At 24.4% G+C, this 22842-nt stretch overlaps 1 protein-coding gene across 1 annotated transcript in view; it reads right to left on the minus strand.

Annotated features, from left to right (window-relative positions):
- The window catches only part of LOC129611959 (collagen alpha chain CG42342-like), a 61886-nt gene extending 39367 nt beyond the window's left edge, over positions 1 to 22519 (minus strand). The window contains exon 1 of the mRNA XM_055525389.1: positions 21679 to 22519. Coding sequence (XP_055381364.1) covers positions 21679 to 22390 — 712 coding nt within the window. The 5' untranslated portion in view covers positions 22391 to 22519. The remainder of the gene's footprint in view (positions 1 to 21678) is intronic.
- Between the last annotated feature and the right edge of the window lie 323 nt (positions 22520 to 22842).

Here is a 22842-nt window from a genome sequence, read left to right on the forward strand (position 1 = left end):
CATTAAAATATTTCATTACGTTTGTAACACAATTTCCATAATAATAATTCAAGGTTGTTGGTTATCCTACTCTTCTAATAGAGTAAGTGTGTCTATAGATTTCGTAGAAGATTTCAGAAAAGATTTCGTAGAAGTAGAAAGTTGTCTTAGAACTCCAAAATGCATTTTTAATAATATTTTACAATTTTTCTCAGAAGATAATAAATTATTCTTAAAATTTCTCTTGGTTTTTTTGAAATTTCTCTTAATTACTTGGTATTCGCTTGTAAAGCGAATTTATTTATGTGAAGATTTCTAATAAATTAATTTGTTTACTAGTTATACTTAATATAATTATGTAGTATATAATATGTATATCTTGCGTTATTTTCAAGTACTAAACATAAGCAAGTATTATGACAGAAAATGTGATAACATTCATTAGATTCTAGTTAAATTTGGAGTGAATTTTTTGAGTAAAATCTGAATATTTTCACATAAATTAAAAATATTTTTTTGAGTTAATAACATTAATTTAAGGTATATACTCATCAGCTGACATTAGACTCTTAATGTTCATTGAATTAAAAGAGTCTCTATTTTAAGAGTAATCTAAGATTTAAACTGAGTCTGATGAAATTTTATATTCAAACACTGTTCGGCACATTGCGGTCTTTGCCTGTACGATTTACAGTCAGATTTTTTAAAAATAAAATGGTAACAGTTAATGTTTTGCTAGGGTTTGGAATAGCAACCACCTGATTTTAATTTTAATTACAATTTTCATAGCAAAATAATATTATTCAATTAAATAACAAGTAAAATTTTGTAACAAAATTATTAAAGTTTGCGCTCCATCAGATAATTCTACTCTTGCTCTTGGGTACCGTTTAGATCAGTAGCGCAAGTATATAATATGGAATGGTGAATAGATTTAAAAACAGATCTTTAAAATATATCTATTGATTATTTTATATTTTACACTCGTTTATACCTATTAAATTAAATATCCTATATACTGGCCGTCGACAAAGTGCGGCCATTTCAACTTTAAAATGCGGCTTGCATCATTCTGCTTTCAACAAAAAAATTTATTAGATTACGACTATCAAAATTTTTCAGAAAAATTTTAAGAACTCGATAACAGATAATGTGAATATAGGTATACATAAAACTTCAAACAAATTTATTATTTGTCAAAACAAGGCGATTAATTCAGTTGAAAATTACATTACTTCTTGTAAGTAGGTAATGTAAGAATATCAAGCGGTCTATACTTATTCTTATATAGCACATATTTGCCAATGATCCATAACAGCCGTAAATGTTAATTTTGTCAAATAAGCTAGCAAATATCAAATATTTTTTAATATCACTACAATATTAAATTACAAAACGGCAACACTTAATAATGCATTTTTTCACGTTTTCTATCGAATGAATGCATTTATTTGTAGAACTAATTTCCAATTTCATTGAACAACACAAAATTGTTCAATTAGCAACTTATAGTTCAAAGGAACTCTAATATTGCCAGACTATACTTTTGGTTTTTTTGGTTTTCTCTTATTTTCAACAGTAGTTTTAATATTATATAAATAAAATTAAAGTAAACTTGTTTTATTAATATCAGATTTTATATTATGCAAAAAGTATATTATACTTTATTTAAAATCCCATATAATTTAACAAGTTAATTTATCTTTTTTACGTACGGGTATACACGCCACGAATATGTATGTACATAATAATCATAGACTTACGCAGAATATATTCGCTATGTACTCAAATAAAAATCAGAAGAATGCTATATTAAATTCCATTTTCCTTTAAAATTAATATACTTTATATAAGTATGTAATGTATGTATGTACGTATAATAACATTAAGCATATGTTGAATGTATAAGCATATTTTAAAAGATAATTTAAGATAGCATAAATTATAATTAACACGATGTAAATACATAAATATTATGTATCGATAATTCATTAAAATCTTTTATCAGTATATATACAAATATAATATACTTATGGTATATAAAGTATTATAATTCGTATATAGATAATAATAATATGATAAATAATTTATTTAAGAAGAAAAAAAGAAAGAGATTTAAACTCTTAGTTATTTAAAACCAACTTTTAATTCATAAATTGAGATAAATTTTATTATTCATATAGATAGGTTTGAAGTATAACAAATAAAACAAGAGCGTGTAATATTTTAATGTATGCATGTATCTAAGTACATAGAACGCGATATAAAATCTTTTGCATTAAATTACAAAACAAAATTAATAGGTTTCCTTTTTTTTCACTTAAAATACTTTTATATACATACGCTTAGGGTATTTGCGACTCGAACACACAAATTACTTCTAATACTTGTATACGAGTATAAAATAAAAGTTGAATTTTTAATGAAACGTGAAATTTGAACTAAAATTTTATGAAGAAACGGAAAACCCACGTTCAATACATTTTATATACGCTACGTTTCTAATAAGTATGTAAGAATGAATGAATAAAGTTAGAAGAGTAAATAATTTGATAATGATTAATAGTAGGTGTTTTATTTAAATTTAGATAGAAGTTTTTTCTTGTGCTTTTTTTTTTCCCAATATATATTAATTTAATAAAAAAAAAAAATAAACACCAAATAATTAAAATACATATATTCCAATTTTATAGTCTTATACATCAATCATATTTTATTAGTTTGATTAATGTGTTATATAGGAATGTATATATGGTGTTTTATATACGCATATTTTAGATATAAAAGTAATTAAGACCTATGCCTATATATAAAAAAAATTTTAAAAAATATATACATAAGTATAATAAATTAGAATCAGGCATTGTAAGCACATAAATCAGATTTGACAATTGTACTAAAGGTCATGCAGTACATTATTAAGTCAATAAAATCCTAGAACGTCATTTACCAAATTATCACAAGCATGTTTTAGTACTATACATTCAAATAAGCATACTTATAAGCAATACGTTTAAAAGCAATGCACACTTAACAGAAACTATTGTAATCCGGTTTTTTATGCTAATAAATGCAAAGTTACATTTAAATGCAATTCGTCTACAGTTTACTTAACAATATTACTGACCTTTGAATTCTATTTAACAATATTACTGACCAAAAAAAAAAAAGCAAACCACAATGAAAGCTTGCAGTAATAAGTGTTAAAATTGAAATATATAATTATTTGAACGTGTATGTGTAGTTCATATGCGTGTACTATATAGTTGCCATTAATATTGTATAAAAAGTGGAGTAAATATGTACATTTTTATCAACGCCAAATACAATTTACGCCAAATAAATAAATAAATCAAACAATAAGTAAAAAAATAAGTCAGTATGCACTGATTACTGAAAATGCTTGAATAACTAAAAATATCAAATACTTACTTGACATATAAACAAACTCATTTTGCAGAAAATCGAACCACGGCTGAAGTTTTTTATAATAAAGACCGTTAAGTATTTGGTAAACCTCGCATTTATTCATTATTATACATGTGATTTCATACAGTATATCATATAATCAAACTTGTATGATTTGCCAAAATGTCAGAATATAATATGTATGTTATATAACGCATCAAAAACTTTTAAAATTTTTAAAGAGCCACTAAGAGTAACAAGTTCTTAAAATTTTCTCTATTTTGCTATAAAATTTACTACTAAATATTTTCAAAATTTCAAAAACAGTACTATTAATCACACAAATATTTAGTACTTTTTCCTTATTTAAAACAGTAACACTGCAATATTTTCTTACATATTCTAATTTCCGTGGGTTGTCATTTCAAAAATCATTGACTTTTTTTTTCTAATAGGTGCGTTAAATAAAAGTCAACGTACGTTATGTAATGTTATATATTTCGTAATATTTTCAAATAAGTATAAAAATAATTTATCATAAAATAATAGGGCTTGATAAATTTTCTTATTCTACACGTATATGTACATAATATTATGACAAAATTTGAATATACATAATATTCAAATTTTGTCATATCATAATAGAAGATAATATGTTGACACTTAAATGTTCAGAAATGTCAAGCTTTGAAAATTTTATACATATTATATATGGTAACTAACTTGAACGCTGTGAATAATTAATTATTAAAATAAAATATGGTATGTATGTACGTACTAAATGAAAGTTCGCCTTGCGTGTTGAATTGATTTGGTTTATTAAACTAATAATAAAGAAAAATTAATTTTTATTTAGATGCCTATATTAATATATGTAGGTTAAGTTCTTCGGATATGTTTTTAAAAGAGCTGTCAGCGACGACATTTAATAAAAGACAATATTAAAAGAAAAAAATTAGAAAATAATATTTCAGATATTTTTGATCATACATGTTTGATTGTAGATAATTGAATATCATAAATGTATGATTAAACGAATTTTTTAAGTAGGCCATAGACATAACCATAAATTTTAGTTAATTTAATTAAATTAAAGGTTATCGTTTTGGTACAAATATATTTAATAAAATCTTAACCCCAGGTGACCAAATCGATATGATGTTCAATTGGATTCCGCGGAAAGTTTTAAATATACCCAACAAGGAAAATATTAGTTTAATTTTATTCAAATGAAAATTACTACTTATGAGTTTTTGGAGCATTAAATATCTTCGAAGAAATTGATTAAAAATTTCCATGTAAAAATGTTTGAAATGATCGAAAATTGTTCGATACGCCTTAAATTAATACAGAAAATTCTAAGCTAGGACGACTGAATAAAAAAGCGAATTTATACTCATAGAACAAACAAAATGTGATGTAATGTAAGTATGTATGTATATTAATGTTATTCTAATAACATGTAGCTAATTCTTAAATATAATACGAGTATTACCTAAAAACGTAGCTATTTATGCCATTCATATTTTTTTATATCTATTTGAATGAAAATTTATGCTTAATCGAAATTCAGAATTTGCGTATACAACATCATCAAGGACAAATACCATATTTTCTGAAAAACGATAAAAGTATGAACAAAATAATTTTCTAATAAATCCATTAATGTTTTTTTCTTTTTTATTACCATCTCAGTCTGTTTTGTGTTAAAATATCTATAATGGAGGTGGAACCAATAAAATCCACCCAAAATCGTTAAGAATTTCAATTACGATTAAATTCTTTTTGTTTTTTCTTTTCTTTTACAATTTTATTGCTGTTGCTTCTTTCATTTATGCTTTCAATATTATATTTTATAGAGTAAATCAATAAAATTATGAAAAATAACACTTATTTCACATTTATAAAATGCTTAAAAATATGAAAATAGAACAATAAAATCGCGAATCAAGGGCATACTTATCAAAAAAATAAAGTGAGAGAAATGTTTTTTTTGGTTCTTTCTTTCAAGTGTAAAAACAAATCATAAGGAACAAAATTTACTATAAAAAAATATGCCACTCTACAACCAAACACCTAGCAATCTTTCATATATTTTAATAGCATCGCATAACGTTGAAAAAATCTAAAAAAAAGGGATGAAATATTGAATTGCTACAAAATATTTTCTAATGTATAAAGAAGACGCGAGAAATATAAAACCTTCTTTTTTCTAATCTTATATATTTTAAGGGAAAAAGCAACAAAAATCAAAAATGTAACAAAAAGAAAAACCAAAGTAACGCAAGTTTTTTTTTTCCTTTTGGAGCAGAGACAATATTTTTTCTTTTTTTGGAATATCTTCATTGTGGATTCAGTGAACCAAACTTCATTCATATACAAAATATGTATAACACACACAGGTATTCTGTAAAATACAAAAGAATACAAAATGAATTAAGGGACAAAAAAAAAGAGAATAAAAACCCGAAAGGAACATAAAATACATACAGAAATAATAAGGATGAAAACAATATTTTAATGTAAATACGCACCCTAAGGATATAAACGTGAGCTGAGAACAATTTTCAATTTTTTTTTTGCAGTATTGTTATACTTACTTATTTTGTGTCGATGGTGTTTTCAAACACATAATAACCATTATAAAATTGCAATACACATCGCAAACCATCTATATCAATTTATCTTTTAAATATAAAAATATATTTACGAACAAACAATCTTTTGGTTGTATAATTTTTATTTACAGAGTGTCTTAATAAATTCGGCCAGAAAAAGTTTTTCATAAATTAGAGGTTAACATTTTCAACTCGGTGAAACGTTTCCAATAACCGAATTTGTCGTCAAATTAATATAATCGACATTGAATGGAAAAACTTCTAAATGTTGCAATTCTTATAGAATGCCACAAAATATTATTATAAAGCAGAATTCCTTATCAAAAATCTTAAGACTTGTTAAGAAATTACAATTTTGAGGAAATCGAACAGATTTACATAGAATTATTTCTCAATTTCAGTCTCTTTCCTATTTTATATTCAGAATCCTGAAACATATACGGGATGAACCAGAAATTAGGGCCGTACTTAGATAATTTTCAGAACATACTTAACTATTAATATCAGAACGTTTGTTGGGAAACTAAGTATTGTCTTGGTTTATCAAACTTAGAACCGATTTAATTGTCTAATTTTCTAAATTAGACAATTTTTCGCAAAACTTCTAAAATTCATAAATTTTAGTTGATTTTTATTCTTCTCAGTTCTCAAAAAGTAGTTGTAAGCTGTAACTTAATCACTTATTTTCTTACATGCCTTGCAGACTTAATTTATGCTAATGGAGCAGCTGGTATCGTACTTTGAAACCAAACCAAAAAATTTCATATTTTGCTTAGAAAATATTAAAAAATAAGAAGAAAGAAAATTAAAGCAAAAATACCGTATGTGTACGGTGAGCATAAACAAAACGATAATAACGGTGTGAACGGAGATTTCTTTTATTGTTTTTTTCGTACTTTTTTTTTTTCATATATTTTCCTTATTTTTATTTCTTTTACCGTTATTTTCTTTTGTTTTTAAGTTCCTGTTTCCTTGTAATTTTTCAGATTTTTGTTTTGTTTCATATTGTTATCCTTTCTTAAGAATTTTATTCATTTCTCTCTTATGTATCCTAAAATGTTTTGTAAAAAGAATTAGGATATTAACGTAATATTGTATAAAAAGTACATATGTACGTGTACATTTCCGTTCCTTGTACGTATTCTTCATATATTATTCAAATACACACATCCCATTTATGTACAAAGCATATATGTATATAAAAATGGAAAGGATGCAGGCATATGGCACTAATGACCAATAAGATTTTGCAAAATATTTCTTTTAACAGATTTTCGCTTCATTTCCACATCCAAGTATTATACTAGAATATGAATTTTTTTTTTTTTATCATAAAGATTGTAAAGTTATATTGGCAATTTAATAATCAGGGAATCAAAAAACAAAAAAAAAACATAAAAAAAATTATGTAATAATAATTTTTATATTTTAGCCAAAAGTACTTGAAAAGCATAGAATGCCAATTCCAACAACATACACAATGTTTGAAAGCATATGTTGTTGTTGCACATAAATTTATACGTTTTATTGATAATCGAAAATTAGTTATAAAAAAATTTCAAAAAAATGCCAAAACACATATGTTCGCATTATATTGATTTCATGTTATATTATGTGAGGAGATCCATGTGTGGAATAAAAAAAAATGGAATCAATACTGTTAATATAGCAATCCTTGTATGAAGCAAGAATTTGTTAAGAATTTCATATGAGACATCTATGAAAATGAAATAATTTCTCGAGAAATTCATTATTATAATTATGCCTTTTTATTGAATTCCAAGATCAATATATAATTTTCATTATCATTTTGAATACAATTTAATTAATTAGATTTCTGAATTCCCAGAAGTCCGTATATATATATGATTATTACTGCATATATATTTTTATGTCCTTGAAGCTCCTTGGAAATCAGAAAATTATTTTTCTTAATAAATTCATCTTTATGAATTTCCTTTTCAAATATTTACTCAATAGTTATTGAAAATACTTCATTCGTATTCAGATTTGAATTATGGTGTTTTTGGCTTGAAATTAATTTCAATTTTTTAGAACAGGGTAACAAAGCATTGAATTCTGAGAGTAGGATAAGAATATCATTGAATTCTAAGAGTAGGATAAGAATTTATGAAATCGGGGCAATACTAAAATTTCTCAGAATTTTTAAGCTTCGATATTTTGAAATTATTAAAAAATAATAATTATTTTAATATATTATGTAATTATACCACACTAAGAGCATGTTATGGGCGCGCCACCAAAAAAACAAAGATTTCACGTCAAGTTGAATTTTTTCAAATTTCGTACAATCTGTCGAGAGTAAAATTAATTTTAAGTATTGGTTCTCAGAACAAATTTTTAGTATGTTCTTAGGCTGGAGGAACAAAATTATGTTGAATTTTCCAAAAAAAAAAATATTATGTACATACTTATGTGTATATAGAATATAAAATTTGAGGTCAGAAAAAATATTATATTTGGCCTTATATCACTAGTAATATTGTCATATTTTAAAATTGCAAAATCTTATTATTACACTGTGACTTATAATTACTGTTACTTACTTATTATTAAAGTATGTATATGGAGATACAAAGACTAATTACAATAATTATTAAAAAAATAAGGTAAAGTCTGTTTTCAATTCGCAACAAATACTGATTCCATAACAAAGCAATAAGTAATTGAATAAATTATTTCGTAGAACAAAAGGCTTTCATAATCATGCGTTTTGCAGTCAGCACTACTACATTATTTCAATTTTACAATCTATGCTATGCCATGATTATAGCAGAAATTTCTAATAAAATTGTTGAGAAATTTAAAATATTTTCAAAATTCTGATTTGATTTCGGTAGTTTTTCTTTTAAAAACTCAATATAAGACACTAAATATTACAAAGGAATGTAGAATATAGGTTCTATATAATATTATCTGAGTTTTACTTATAAATCTGCATTATTCTAATTGCTGTATACTTTCTAATTGTAATTAAGAATACTTAAAGTAAGAAAAAATTTATTAAAAACTATTACATCAATTATTGTTCTAACAGCCCATTCTTTTAATAATAAATACACGTCATTTATTTAAGAGGATATTTTAAAGGATAATTAAGGATAATTTAAAGAAAAACTTACAAAATGTACCATAATTATTATAGATTTTCTTTGCTTATAGTAAAATTACTTAAAATATGAGTAAATATGTTGCATAATGTGAAGTAAATATACTTTATACATACTTACATAAATAAGTATATTATTAAGTAAAATTAGTCAAAATTTAATTGTAAAATTTTCATTTAATCTCTTAAAATTGGTTCAATATTTTGTAAAATAAAATATTCAAATTTTTCATTTAAAATAATTGAAAATTAAATTTTTTCTTTATTTTAATAAAAATTTTTCCATTATAAGTTGCTTCTTATTTTAAAACCAAAAAAAAATATTTCTTTTTTTAATTAGCTTGTATGCAAACAGGATAATAAATAATTCATCTTGATTTAAATATGCAAATATAATTTATGCAAGAGTATGCAAATGTAATTAAAAAAAAAAAGTTGATTTAGAAATTTCAAATTTCCTATTTTTTTTGGATTTAGTCAAATTTTTTTTTTACATTTTATTACTAATACTATGAATATAAATAATCCAATATAAATATACAAGCACCTATAACTGTTATACATACGTATATGTTTACTAATTTAATTATTTTGGAAAAAAAAACATGATAACTATAGATAGCAGTAATTTAAAATGAAAAATTTAATTTTAAAGTAATAAATGTGAACACGGTTTTTTTTTATGTGTAGAAAAATAAATTGCAATTTTTTAATATTTTTAATTATATAATATAGAAAAATAGTGTTATATATACAAAAACAAAAATTATTACAATTTTAAATAAATGAAAATCTAATTAATTTAAAATTATTTGTAAGTACATAAGTGTTATATAGAAACAAACATCTATGTGTGTACATAACGAGGTAAAATTATTATAGATTAGATCGCAATTTGTTTATTTTTCTGATTCTGTGGTAACAAGTCATAATAGTTTATTTATCCGGCTTTTTTTTTCCTTTTTCCACGTGGGAGTATTAGAAGCTCCTACTTGACTTTAGAATCAAGCATCAGTTTTACAGGTCATAGCAGTTAACTAGGTGACCAGTCTACCGTAACTTTTCTTCGTACTAAATATTGAAGGTTTTTGATATTTATTGTTTACTTTTGTTGATAAACAATATCAAGTATTAGAGATGCATGAGCAATTAATTGTATATTAATATTTTATGTTATAATATTGTATATATTAAGCTTTATATTATTAACTATAACTATTATAGTAATCTGACCATGGTTTGAACCCGAGACACCATTGGCCAGATATATATCTAGCATACGTGTTTCAAGTGAATTGATTATTCAATTATTATAATTGTGATTTGGAAATCGGATTGAATTCGTGTTTACAGTTCTTTTTTTAGTTTGCTGCAAACAGTGTGTTGGTTTGCGTTTGTGTTGGTAGAACTTGAAAAGATTTTCTATCATATCGGTAGCAAAAAATTTTTTGTTGCTCTTAATACAGAATTTCATTAATGAAGGGTACTAATTAAATTTAATTTTTGACAGCGTCCAGAGTTTTTGTTTGGCAGAATTGCTCTGGTAAGTAGTTCTATTACTTTAATTACTAAGATCTCTCGCAGTAAGAACTGTAAACGTAAATTCAATCAAGGTCTGCAGTAATTTAATAAACCAGAATCATATTACAAGGAACAGGGTTTGTTAAAATAAAAATTAAGTAAAAAGCAGTTTCAAAAAGGCTGTTAAAATAAAAGTAAAAATCACCTGACATATACTACAAATTTCTTGCTAAATAATGAATTTAAATACACTTATTAAGTATACGAAATAAAAATTTTATTTTAATTGATTTGCAGCAGCATCTCTAATTTTATAAGAAAGCATCAATTAAGCACAACAATTATACAAACCACTGAATAGGAAATAATGCATGCATACGCATAATATAAAATAAGCACTAAATTTATCTATGTATTTGTTTGGGGATTCGACAATTTGGAAAAACATATACATAGATAACTTTAATAAAATTACATAAAATTATTTGTAAAATTAAATGCGTATTTTTCATTTTCGAAAATTTCATAAATGCAACATAATGTATAAATACATATTTTGTACACATAAATGTATTATGTATACTTATATACAATAAATATTAAAGTACGTGTAAATTTTCAAAATCATAAACCAAGAGTATACTTAATAATCTAATAAAACATTATTAACTAAACAAATTGAACGTTATTGTACCGCATTTTATTATAATTTGTTGAAAAATTTATAGATAAACCAAAATATAATGATTATGCATAGAAATATAGACACTATATTATGTACAGAGATCAGAACCAAAAAAAAATAAACAAATTTTAAATTATGTGAAAATTTTTGAATTTAACATTATACTTTAAAATAAATAGGTACTTGTATTGTATGTATTTGAATAATTCTTCATTATACAAACACAAAAGTGTACAATATGTAGGTACTTATGAAAATCTATTGGAAACATAAATACCATATTTCAAATATAACTTATACATATGTACATACATACATATACCCAATACAATAATACAATTAGAAATTTCCATTCCAATTTAATTTAAAAGAAGGAAAATAAAAATACAAAATAAAACAAAATAAAATTGGTTATAGAAATTTATTGGACAGAATGTTAATTTAAATGTAATTAACTTTTTGAATTAAAAGTTTATTTTTGGGAAAATTTAATCTCATATAACAAAAACACATAATATAACAAAATTATTATAGGTATTATTGGCATTTTATAATACTATATAAAATAATAATAATTTTAAGTTGAAAGGATATTATTTTCAAGGACAATTCTTTGGTTTATTTTAAATTAGAAAATATATGTATAAGTATTACAGAAATATGTGTAGCTATACAGAGATAAGTAAGTTATACAGTTAAAATTATATTTAACAACTTTTTCAAATACTTCAATTGTAATTGTAATTAAAATTTATTTGATTTAAATTTTTAATAGAATTATATAAAAATTTTAAATATTATTGAAAAATAAAATTAAATTGTTGGTTAATTATGAGTTAACAAGTTTTTTATTTTAGAAAGCCTGTTGAATCTGTATTGTGAATTGAACCATTATTATACGAAAATTATTGTGAACAAGTAAAATATTGTTAAAAATTTTATTAAAATTTGTTGCATTATTTTAAAAATTAAATAGAATTGAATTTTATTTTCCATGATTATATTCCATGAATGGGATGATTTTCATTGAGTACTTAGTCCTATGGAATAATGTTTGAATTATATTTACAAGAAAACAAGTTACAATTGAGAATAATTGAGAATAGTTATGCAATGATATTTTACTCTTTTCGGTATATGGAAAAATTTTTATTAAAGTGCTTAAAAAACTAAGCAATAAATTCAAACAGAAAGCCATCTATCGGAATAAAAATGGCTTTAATTTTTAAACCATCTATGGCTTTAATTTTTGGTAGTGTAATTCGCGTGTTATAGTATAATTTTCACAAAATATGTAAATTCAAATATTAAAATAAGAATGAAATATTAGGATTCTCTACTAAAAAGTTTGAAAATTTACATTTAGCAAATAAGCCATTGATGCTAGAAGGTAATACTTGAAAGCATTAATTTATCTTGACATTTTTATTTTATAATAATCCTGAATTTCATTATGAATTTTCTTAATTTTTATGTCTAAATTTCAGGAATGAAAATAATTACTTAAAAACTTCAATTGCATAACGTTTATAGACTAGAATTTTGCTTATATTGTTAGAATTAAAATGAGATCGTTTAATTCGAAGGGTATACTAAATTTACCTTAGCGCTTGTAACACTATGAAATAATGGTGTGAGATATAGACATAAGGTTCTGTTTTTGATCAACGTTGTTATTTTGAGTCGGTTTATCCAAATATCTGCCAGTCTGTTCGACCGTCCCTGCTATAAATCAAAAAGGAATTGAGTTTATCATTTCAAAAAGTAAATAATTTATAATAAGTAGTAAACACCTGAACCCCATTTAAATTGAATATGATTGAGGTACTGACTCGAATAGTTAAATAGCTGATTCGAAAGCTTTTTGGTTAAATCTCAGAAATTTCGCACAAGAAAATACTATTGACAAAAACACAATGTTATTGGGACTGTTTAATGTTGCAAATTCTGCACATCGTATGCCCAATAATTCAAGACTTTCATTGAAGTAATCTCGGTATAGTGTATACTAGCTCTTAAATTACTTTTCTTCGAATTAATATAAGTAGTAGTTAACAAAACTTTAATATTTTAACACTAAATCCTAAAATACTTTAATTTTTAATCTGTTTTTCAATTTTCAAATTTCTAGTTCTCAAATTTTATAAGTACACCTACTCTAAAAAAACCTTTAATTCCGTATATTTTATAATATAGGAAAAATAATTTTCTTCTAAGAGAACTTTATATTTTTTTTAATAAATTTATTTTAAGTATTTTTATGTATAATAATGAATTTAATTATCGAAATAATTTCTTACTTTTAAAACAGAATTAGTAAATTAAATCTTCCATTAAATTAAATTTACGAAAAATTAATGAACTGGAGTGTCAGATTCTAACACTTTTTCAAGTTTATATAAAAGTTATACAGGTACATAAATAATTTATAGTATAGATAATAGCAATTATTATCTACCTGTACAACAATATTGAATAGCATGAAAATTCACTTTAAATTTTTCTATCATTAAAAATATTTTTCTTAGAAAAATGAAAATACTTTGTAAATTTTTAAAAATATTTTCTCTAATTTATCAATAAATTTTATTTTTCAAGTACAAGTGCAGAAGAAAATTTAATTGAAAATTTTTTTTAAAAATTCTGTAAATGAATTAATTGTGAAAATTTGATTGTAACTGTTTTTAAAGTCTTCATATAAAATTAATTAGATTTTTTTTTTTGTATTTTCATTTTAATTGCCAAATGAAGAATTAAAGAAATTAAAATATTGGAAATTTTAAAATGAAATGAAAATTTTAAGAACGCAGGTATTTTACTACAAAAACAAAATTTTATTTTTTTTCCAAGGATACACAATTTGCATTTAAAAACTTACTGAAAACAAGTTAAAAACTGGAGTAGGAATAGAGTTGATCATGTCAACTTTGTGATACACGTACGAATGAATGATTATAAAAGTTGTATTAGAATTGCTACACTGTTTCATGGGACCTTCTTTCTTTAAATACATAGCGCTATTTTATACATATGCATATGGCAGTTGCCACATAAACTCATACAATTTAAGAGATATTTTCTGAAAATAATGGTCATATTACCTACATATATGATTTGTCTAAATTTTCAGCAACGTAATCTCTAAGATCGGGCCAAATAACTACTGAAGTTGTATGGCGGCTACCACCGGAAATCATGAAATTTCATCGACTTTTGTTACACATAACAGCCCAAGTAATATATTTTGTGCCAAATTTTGATATTAATAATGTATGTAATTTCAATCATTTCTGAGATACTCAACTGTTCCAACCATCTACAATTTAAATAGAGTCACGGAATTAATAGAAATTATAAGACAGTCGTACCAACATCGTAAAATCGACTCAAAATTCAGGGCATGTCAAAAACATACACTTATCTTTATATTTCAGGTCATTATCTTCTTTATTCTATTCTTTAGCATTAGAAACGGTAAGCCAAATTTAAAATACCTTTCAAAAATACGTTCGTACGAGTATAAAAAAAAACATTTTTTTCCCTCGTGCTGCATTCTTTTTCTTTTCAACAGCTCGAAAACAGCTCAGTTCATTATTGAAGGAAAAAAAAAACTAGCAATAAAATTAAAATATTTTCAAAAAACAAGAAAATAAGAACGGAAAAATAAATTGCTAAGGATATTATTTTGATTAATTGAGTACGCTTTTATAAAATAGAGAAGAGTAAAAAAAAAAAGAAAATTGTTAAAAAAAAAAGTAAAAAGCATAAAATAAAAAATTCTTTCTACTTTTAGTGAAAATTTTTTGTCTATCATTTTTCGATGAATTATTTACATATTTGCCTTGTTTCTCACATAACATATACAATATACCCTAATTTTATGCAATACACTTCACCTTATAGTCGAGTTTTATTAAATATAATATGATGTAGTTCAAATTAGAGCTTAGACACTATCTTCCGTTTGCGTACAAGGTACCATCATTGAGGAGTTATCCGAATTCAAATACCTGGATACGACAATAACAAAAGATTAAACAATGACATACCACAAATGATTTGCATAAGGAACGGTGTGCATTTATAGTAGATTATTAGCAATCTGGAAAGTACCAAATTAAGAATAAATTTAATAGTATGTATATTAAGTCGGTGCTGCTTTACAGAAGCAAAATATTCTTGGTGTCCAGAGCTAACATGCTCTGATACAGATACAGGTATTCGCTAAAAAATGTCTCAAAATTATATACGAAATATTCTGGCCAGATAGAATTATGAGCCGGAAGCTATGGACAAAAACGAAACAAGATCCAATAGAAATTCAAATAAGAAGAAGATGGAAAATAATTCGACACATATTAAGGCGATTGGTGAATGTACTAACCCTAGAATGGAATCCACAAGGGTAAAGAAGTGTGGGAAAATCAAAGGAGACATGGGAAAGAAGTATGCAGAAAAAGAGTTACAGCTAACTAGTAAAATATTTGCAGGAATAAAAACAAGTTTGTTTTTTCATTTGTAAGTTGAATTGAAATAAACTTTTATGTATAACGAATACAAGAAAATGAGAACATTTTTTTGGACCCTGATTAATATTTGGAAATAATATGCATATCGGTAAAGCTGTAAACTTATGAATGAGGAAAAAAAAGCAACAACAGTTGCAACTAAATCCAAATTAATGTTTAATGGTATGCAAATCTCTCAAAATATTAAAAAAGCACTTGCATATTGAAAATTTTCGACATTTATTCATGTATGTGTTTGTATATATGGTTACACTTTCATCTAAGTAAACATTGTATATTGCATAATACCTTTAAAAAAATAAATATTGTCAAAGGATTTAATATAAACTTTATGATTTTAATAATAATTTCCTTCTTGTTATTAATTTTCTTTAAATTTTTGTTATTATTATTAAAAAAAATTTATTCAAATTTTCAACTCACATACTTTCATGTGTATGGAACTTTTATTTTCATCTCATAGCTTAAAATTTTACAAAGATGCTATAATGAGCCAAAAAAAAAAATTTAAAAATAAATACAAAATACTCACGTTACACTTGCATATATGTTCGTATGTTTGTATTTGTAGGGAATTTGATTAAAATATGAAAAAAAAAACCGAAATGTAAATGAATTAAGGATAAAAGAGAAAATTATATATTTACATTAATATACATAAACAGGCACACACACACAGGTGTATAGATAATACGTACTATATAAAATGATCATATATATAGGGTGAATATATTAAAATTGAAATAAAATTAAAATTGATATTAAGTTTACAATATGAAACCTCAATTTTATTCAAATTATTTATTCAAAAATTTGATTATAAGAAAAATGATATTATATAGCAAAATGACAGGGTGACGGCAAATTTGATTATTTTTTAATTTCTCAGCTTTAATACGAAAATTTATAACTTTATAAGATTTTGTAAGTTTTAATGCCTAAAACAAAATCTAAAAGAAAATGTTTTGCCACTATAGAAATAATTTTTAAATAAAGAAAATTTTGAAGAGCTAAAAATTAAGTTTTCAAAAGAAATTCTCATATTTTAAGGAAACTTAACAAATCCTACGATTATTGCCATTAATTTTAAAACATTAAAAAAAAGTCATGCTGAAAGTAAACGAAACTTAAAAGTAAATTTTTCAAAAGAGAATTGTAAAAGAAACATAAAACCCTACTTAAGAGGCCCCGAAAGTTTATATTTATTTTTCATTGTAGATTATTGCTACCGGTTATGGCTTATTGTAGCCCTCTCATATCCAGCCTTTATGACCCGGTTTCAAGGAAATACTCGGCGATATCCTTCAGAGATTTTGATGTGAACTCCCCAACGCTGAGAAAACCCCGCCAGAACCGTCTATGCCTCCTGTCGGCCAGAGCAGCACAGTCATACCAGAATATGTATGATCATCTCCTCACCATCCCAGCAGGATATACACAAAATTCAGTCCGATTTGCCCAGTTTGTGAAGGTAATATTTCACCAGATAATGCCAAGTGAAAAAGCCAGTAATTGTTATAGCGTGAGTAGAAGAGAAAATTTTTTAATGAACAAAAATTCATTTAATTTGCTATTTTCAATGACAATATTAAATTGAAAACCAATCTATCGAAATCACCGAATATTTCGCTATTTGTAATTTAAAATGTCGAGGTTTTTCTTTTTTTTGTTGTCAAAACCAATTTTTTAAATAAAAATAAAGGGAAATTAAGCATACGGACATATATACAACCACTTATACATAACATGTATAACATAAAAGTTATGCTTTTAATTAAAATATAAAATGAAAAAATTATTTAATTATTTTCAAAATAAAAAAGAAAATTATAATTTTATTTAATTTTATGGTTTTTCTTTATATAATTTTTCCCATATAGTATTTTACTATATTAATGAACTCTAATTACCTTCATTTTATAAATATACGAGTATATAAAATTACAATAACATAAATAAAAATAATAATGTTATATACATACTTATATACGGGTTAAGTTTAATAAAGAAAAAATGCCGGTTATTTTATGGTGACATAATTAACTTTTAAAATTGAGTGAACGTGTGTAATAAGAGTAAGAATAAAGAAAACGTTATGTACACACCGTGTCACATATTATATACATATTATTTATGTTAATTATACAAAATAAATTCGATATTATATTTCTCAAATATTTTCATTTTTATTAAAAATCCTTAATCTCTATATATATGCATGATCTTATTTAAAGAAAATAAAAAATACTGAAAAAAAAAATTTCAATTAATTCACATTTCCTGAGAAAAAATATCGAAAATAATTGAAAAATATTAATTTACATTTATACATTCGAAAAAAAAAATAACAAATATTAATACGAATATTGAAATTAAATAAAAATGTTTTTATAGTGAATTTAATTATTATTAAAATGTTCTTAATAATTCATAAGCTTAAGTGTCAACAGAATACAATTATTACGGAAAAATTAAGCCCGAATGGCAACAATACCAAATACGGTCGATTTTAATGTGAAAATAACATCTGCGTTTGCCAGTGAATATTTGAAAGAAAAATACAGAGTGAAAAAGACGCCCCTCGACCTCCAAGTTTGAAATTCCATATACTTAAATGAGGGAACAGATTCTTCAATATAAATGAAAATAGATTTGTAAAATTCTGGAATGAAGAACGAATTTCGAGTTCAAGCTTTTTGTGGAAATTCTGTACTTTATTAATAGAATTTTGAAAACAAGTGAACTTCAAAAACGTTGCGAAAACAGTGGATTACGATGATAAATAACACTTTCCGTACTGAATATTGCAAATTGAACTATTTCGATCGTTCGTATTAAGATTTTTTCTTAACAAAAATAAGACGATTGAACATATTTTTTCTTTTACATACAACATATTTCTCGTTATTCTCTTACTCACTGTTAAGAAACCCTCAACAGGCATTGTTCTGACAATCTGACTTTTGTGGAAAATAAAGATTTGTTCAACTATTTTAAAATAAACTTTCAAAGTTTACTTTCTCACGGAATTTTTAAACAAAATGTTGATAACTAATAAATTTATAAATAAAACAATTTACAATTTCGACTAGAAAATTCCGAACCAGTTCTCAAAGCAGTTCTTTTAAAAACCTGTAATAATTAGTGAAAACTTCCCTTAATAATTCTGATTTGTGCAATAAGTAAAATCCACTGTACTTACGTTTTTAAAATATTGTATGTATAAGATTGCAAATTAAAGAGATTTCTTTAATAAATGCTTTCATTTCTTATTGACTTTAATGTGTCCTATAAGTTTATTCCTTTTTCCGTTATACGAGTATTAAAGTTTGGCATAATAATGGTAAAATGTTTTAAATTTTTTGACCTACTTAAATTTTAAAAATTCTTTGATTTTTTCGTGACATTTTTTAAATACTCTTGTCAAATGTTATTTTTTACTCTACTTTAATTTTTTTTTATCGTTATCTCTATCTTTTTTCTACTTGTACTATTTTGTATTTCAATAGAATAATGTACATATGTGCTTTTCTTAAAGAATGTAATAATAATCTAAACAAAAAATTGTTTCTTCTTTTTTGCTTTGTGAAAATTTTCCTCATTTTCCTCTTGTTTATTTTTTTTTTGTAAAAAAAAAAAAAAACTTTTCAAAAGCATGCATATATTTGCATTTATTAGAAGAAAATAGACAATTTTACTTGCAAACACACATAATGTGTGTGTGTTTGTACATATTAAAGCTATACAGATAATAAATATGTGTATGTATGTATGTATATCGAATTAAAGTTTATCTTTTTCAGTTCTTTATTCTTTATTATAGAAATTGTTTCATTTCCACTTTTCCTAAAAAAAAAGGAAAACTAAAAAGGAAGTTTTCCAACAGAATGTTGCAAAATGTGCTCTACTCTTGTGGTATGTACATATATACATATAATATATGTATAACGTAGTATAAAAATGTAAGGCATTTATGTGACATTCAACTATATATTTAAATAAAAACACAATTTAGGAAAATCTAAAACTTTATGACTTATAAATCCAAATGGAAAAATAAGTACATTTACACAATGTTCAAGTGCCGAATGCAATGCAGTTGTTTGTATATTACGTAATATAGTTATACATATCTAACAGTATAACAATATTTATATATATTACTTAAATAAACTTTTCTGAATTAAAAATGTTCTATATTATAACCATAAAACTGAGATTTACTTTTGAAGTTCTGTTCCAAACAGAAGATTAACTTAAACAAAATTTTTGCTTAATGATTTAGATTGTCATATTTTATTTAAAACATATTCGGAATAGCTTTTAATTTAGCAGAATCTTAGGTTGATAATGTTGAATTAAGCCTTAAATTTTAAAGAATTTAGTATTATGGAGTAAGTTTTCGACGATTACTGATACTTTTAAAGAATTTACTGTAAGTGTGAACAAAATATCAAATTTTTGCTTTGGGTTAGAAATTCTAATAGGAAACTTGTATGAAGATCTTAATATAACCCTTAAAGAAAATTTATAAATATTGACGATTACCATTACTTTCTGTATATATTTATTATTAGGTAAGCTCATGTTCTCCTGCTCTAACAAGATTTTACTAAGATTCCAAAAGAACTGCAGCTCATGGAAGCTTTAAATTTCGTTTGTTCTTTAAAAATATTGTAAGTACTTACATCTGTTTAAATATTTTTACAAGTGGACATTTGCTTAATTTTAGTTATGTAACTTACGTAACTTAATATACAAATGAAAGTCTTCTTCCCACTTCCTTTTCCAAATTATGCATAACTTATTATGCTCACATAATATATCTAAGATTGATGTGAAAATGCGCTCTTTGTCTATTTCATGGAAGAGCAAAGCTATACCGTTGTTGAATCCGATTCAGTGTTGAAGCGCTATTAACAGTTAAGAGGTTGAGCCCAATTCAAGTTCATCCCTGTTTGTAATACAATTTTAACTAAAAATTTCTGTTTTAAACTTGTAAAGCTAAACTGAAATTTGAACATTTTTCACTGAATAAAATTTCACGCTTACCCTCTTGCAACACTTGTGTAGATAAACCTTTAATTATACAATATGCACCTATCTCTTAATTTTTAGAGAGATACGTTAGCTATTTGTGTGCTATATTTTCAACAATGCTGAAATGCTTGCATGTGACAAAACTTATATAAAAGGAAAATCTTGTAAATGAAATAGAAAATTAGAAAAAGAGAAAAACTAAAGTAGTGCAATTTTTATCTTGATTTAAACATATAGAAAAACTGAAAATTGTGGTAGAAGAAAACTCGAAAAAAATCTCAAGTAATTTTTAACAATTTTGGAATTGCATAAAACCTTTGCACATACGTTATTACCAATAATTTTTGTACAGGTAGATAGAATTAGAAATGTTAGAAAGGTAAAAATAAAGTTGAAAGGTTAACCACTTTTTTTTGTATTTGTAATGGAAATGAAATTTTATCACACGAACACTTTAAGGAATTTATTACGTAATAAAAATTTTGGATAATTGGAAAATAATTGTATTTAATTTAAAATAATTATTTTTGATTTAGTTATGTAATAAATTATTCAACTTTCCTGTTTTGACAGAATTTAAGACATTTGCCAGATTGCGATAAAATTCATGCCTAAGTCAATAAGTCTTCATATGTTCTTCAATTCAGGAGTAATACATAAGAGACTTGTGATACAGACACAAAGATTTTATTTAAATAATAAAGATATTTCAATATTATTTAATTAAATTAAATAAATTGAATTTAAATAAGAAAAAATTACACTAACCTGGTGGGCACATGCATTCTTGTGAAGATTGTACAGCTGTTTGTCTTTGTTGACGTCTTGTTAACTGTAAATGTGATACATCCCTTCTTAAACGTTGTATACCTTGAACTTCAACTGATAATTTTCTAACAACATTTGCTACATTTGTAAAATCAGCTAATGGATCATCATTATCATCTGTTACAGATGATGATTGTTGTATACTATTATTTTCATCATTAACAACATCAACAATACCATTTTCAAATATATTTTTATTTTTTAATGAAGATGTTGAAGATGATGATGATGATACTAATCCACCACCAGATGATGATGAAGATGTTGATTTAGAATTTCGACGATATTTTAAAAATGGTAGAAAATTATCAATTTTTGTTTCCAATATTGTTATTCTATCATCTAGATGTCGTAAATGTCGTAGCCTATCTTCATAATGTGTTTGACGTATATTTGCATATAAGGAGAAACCAACTGAACTAATGCACATCACATAAAATATTAAATTGAATAAAGACACTGTTGGTGGTGGAACAGGAGAATGTGATGATGACGATGTATGTTGTGTTGTTGATGATGATGTTGGATGTTGTTGTGTTGTATTAACAAAAAATGATGTAGGATCAAAAAAATTTGAAAATGCTGATGTTGTTTTGCTTCCATTACAACTATTATTTGTATTTCCACCAAATAATTTATAATTTCTATTCATATTGCATTGATGTGTATTATTACCGTATCCAATACCATTAACATCATTATTACTATTAATACTACCGCCACCATCACAACTTCCACCACCACCACCTTCATCATCTCCATGATTTTCAGGACATTTTATATGTGTGTCTGTGATATGTTTTTCATTTAATTGTTGTCTACCTTCAGGCATATTGAATCCAGTTGATGTTTCTCTTGTATTTAATAAATGTTGATGCAGCTGATTCTGTTGTTGTTTCTCATTTTTTATATTATTATATTTCATTTTTGTATTATATATAGCAAAGGATATTTTTTTTTATTTCTTGTTTTTAATTAATATTTGTTTGAATTATTGTAATTTTATTTTATTTACTTTGTTTTTAATTGGTAGGCTAATTTGTACTCAGACTTTATCTGTAATGATTTCAAATTAAAATAAAGAAAATTTTTTATTAGTTAACA

The sequence above is a fragment of the Condylostylus longicornis genome, unplaced genomic scaffold (genome assembly GCF_029603195.1).
Source record: "Condylostylus longicornis isolate FDR11 unplaced genomic scaffold, ASM2960319v2 ptg000055l, whole genome shotgun sequence".
NCBI lineage: Eukaryota > Metazoa > Arthropoda > Insecta > Diptera > Dolichopodidae > Condylostylus > Condylostylus longicornis.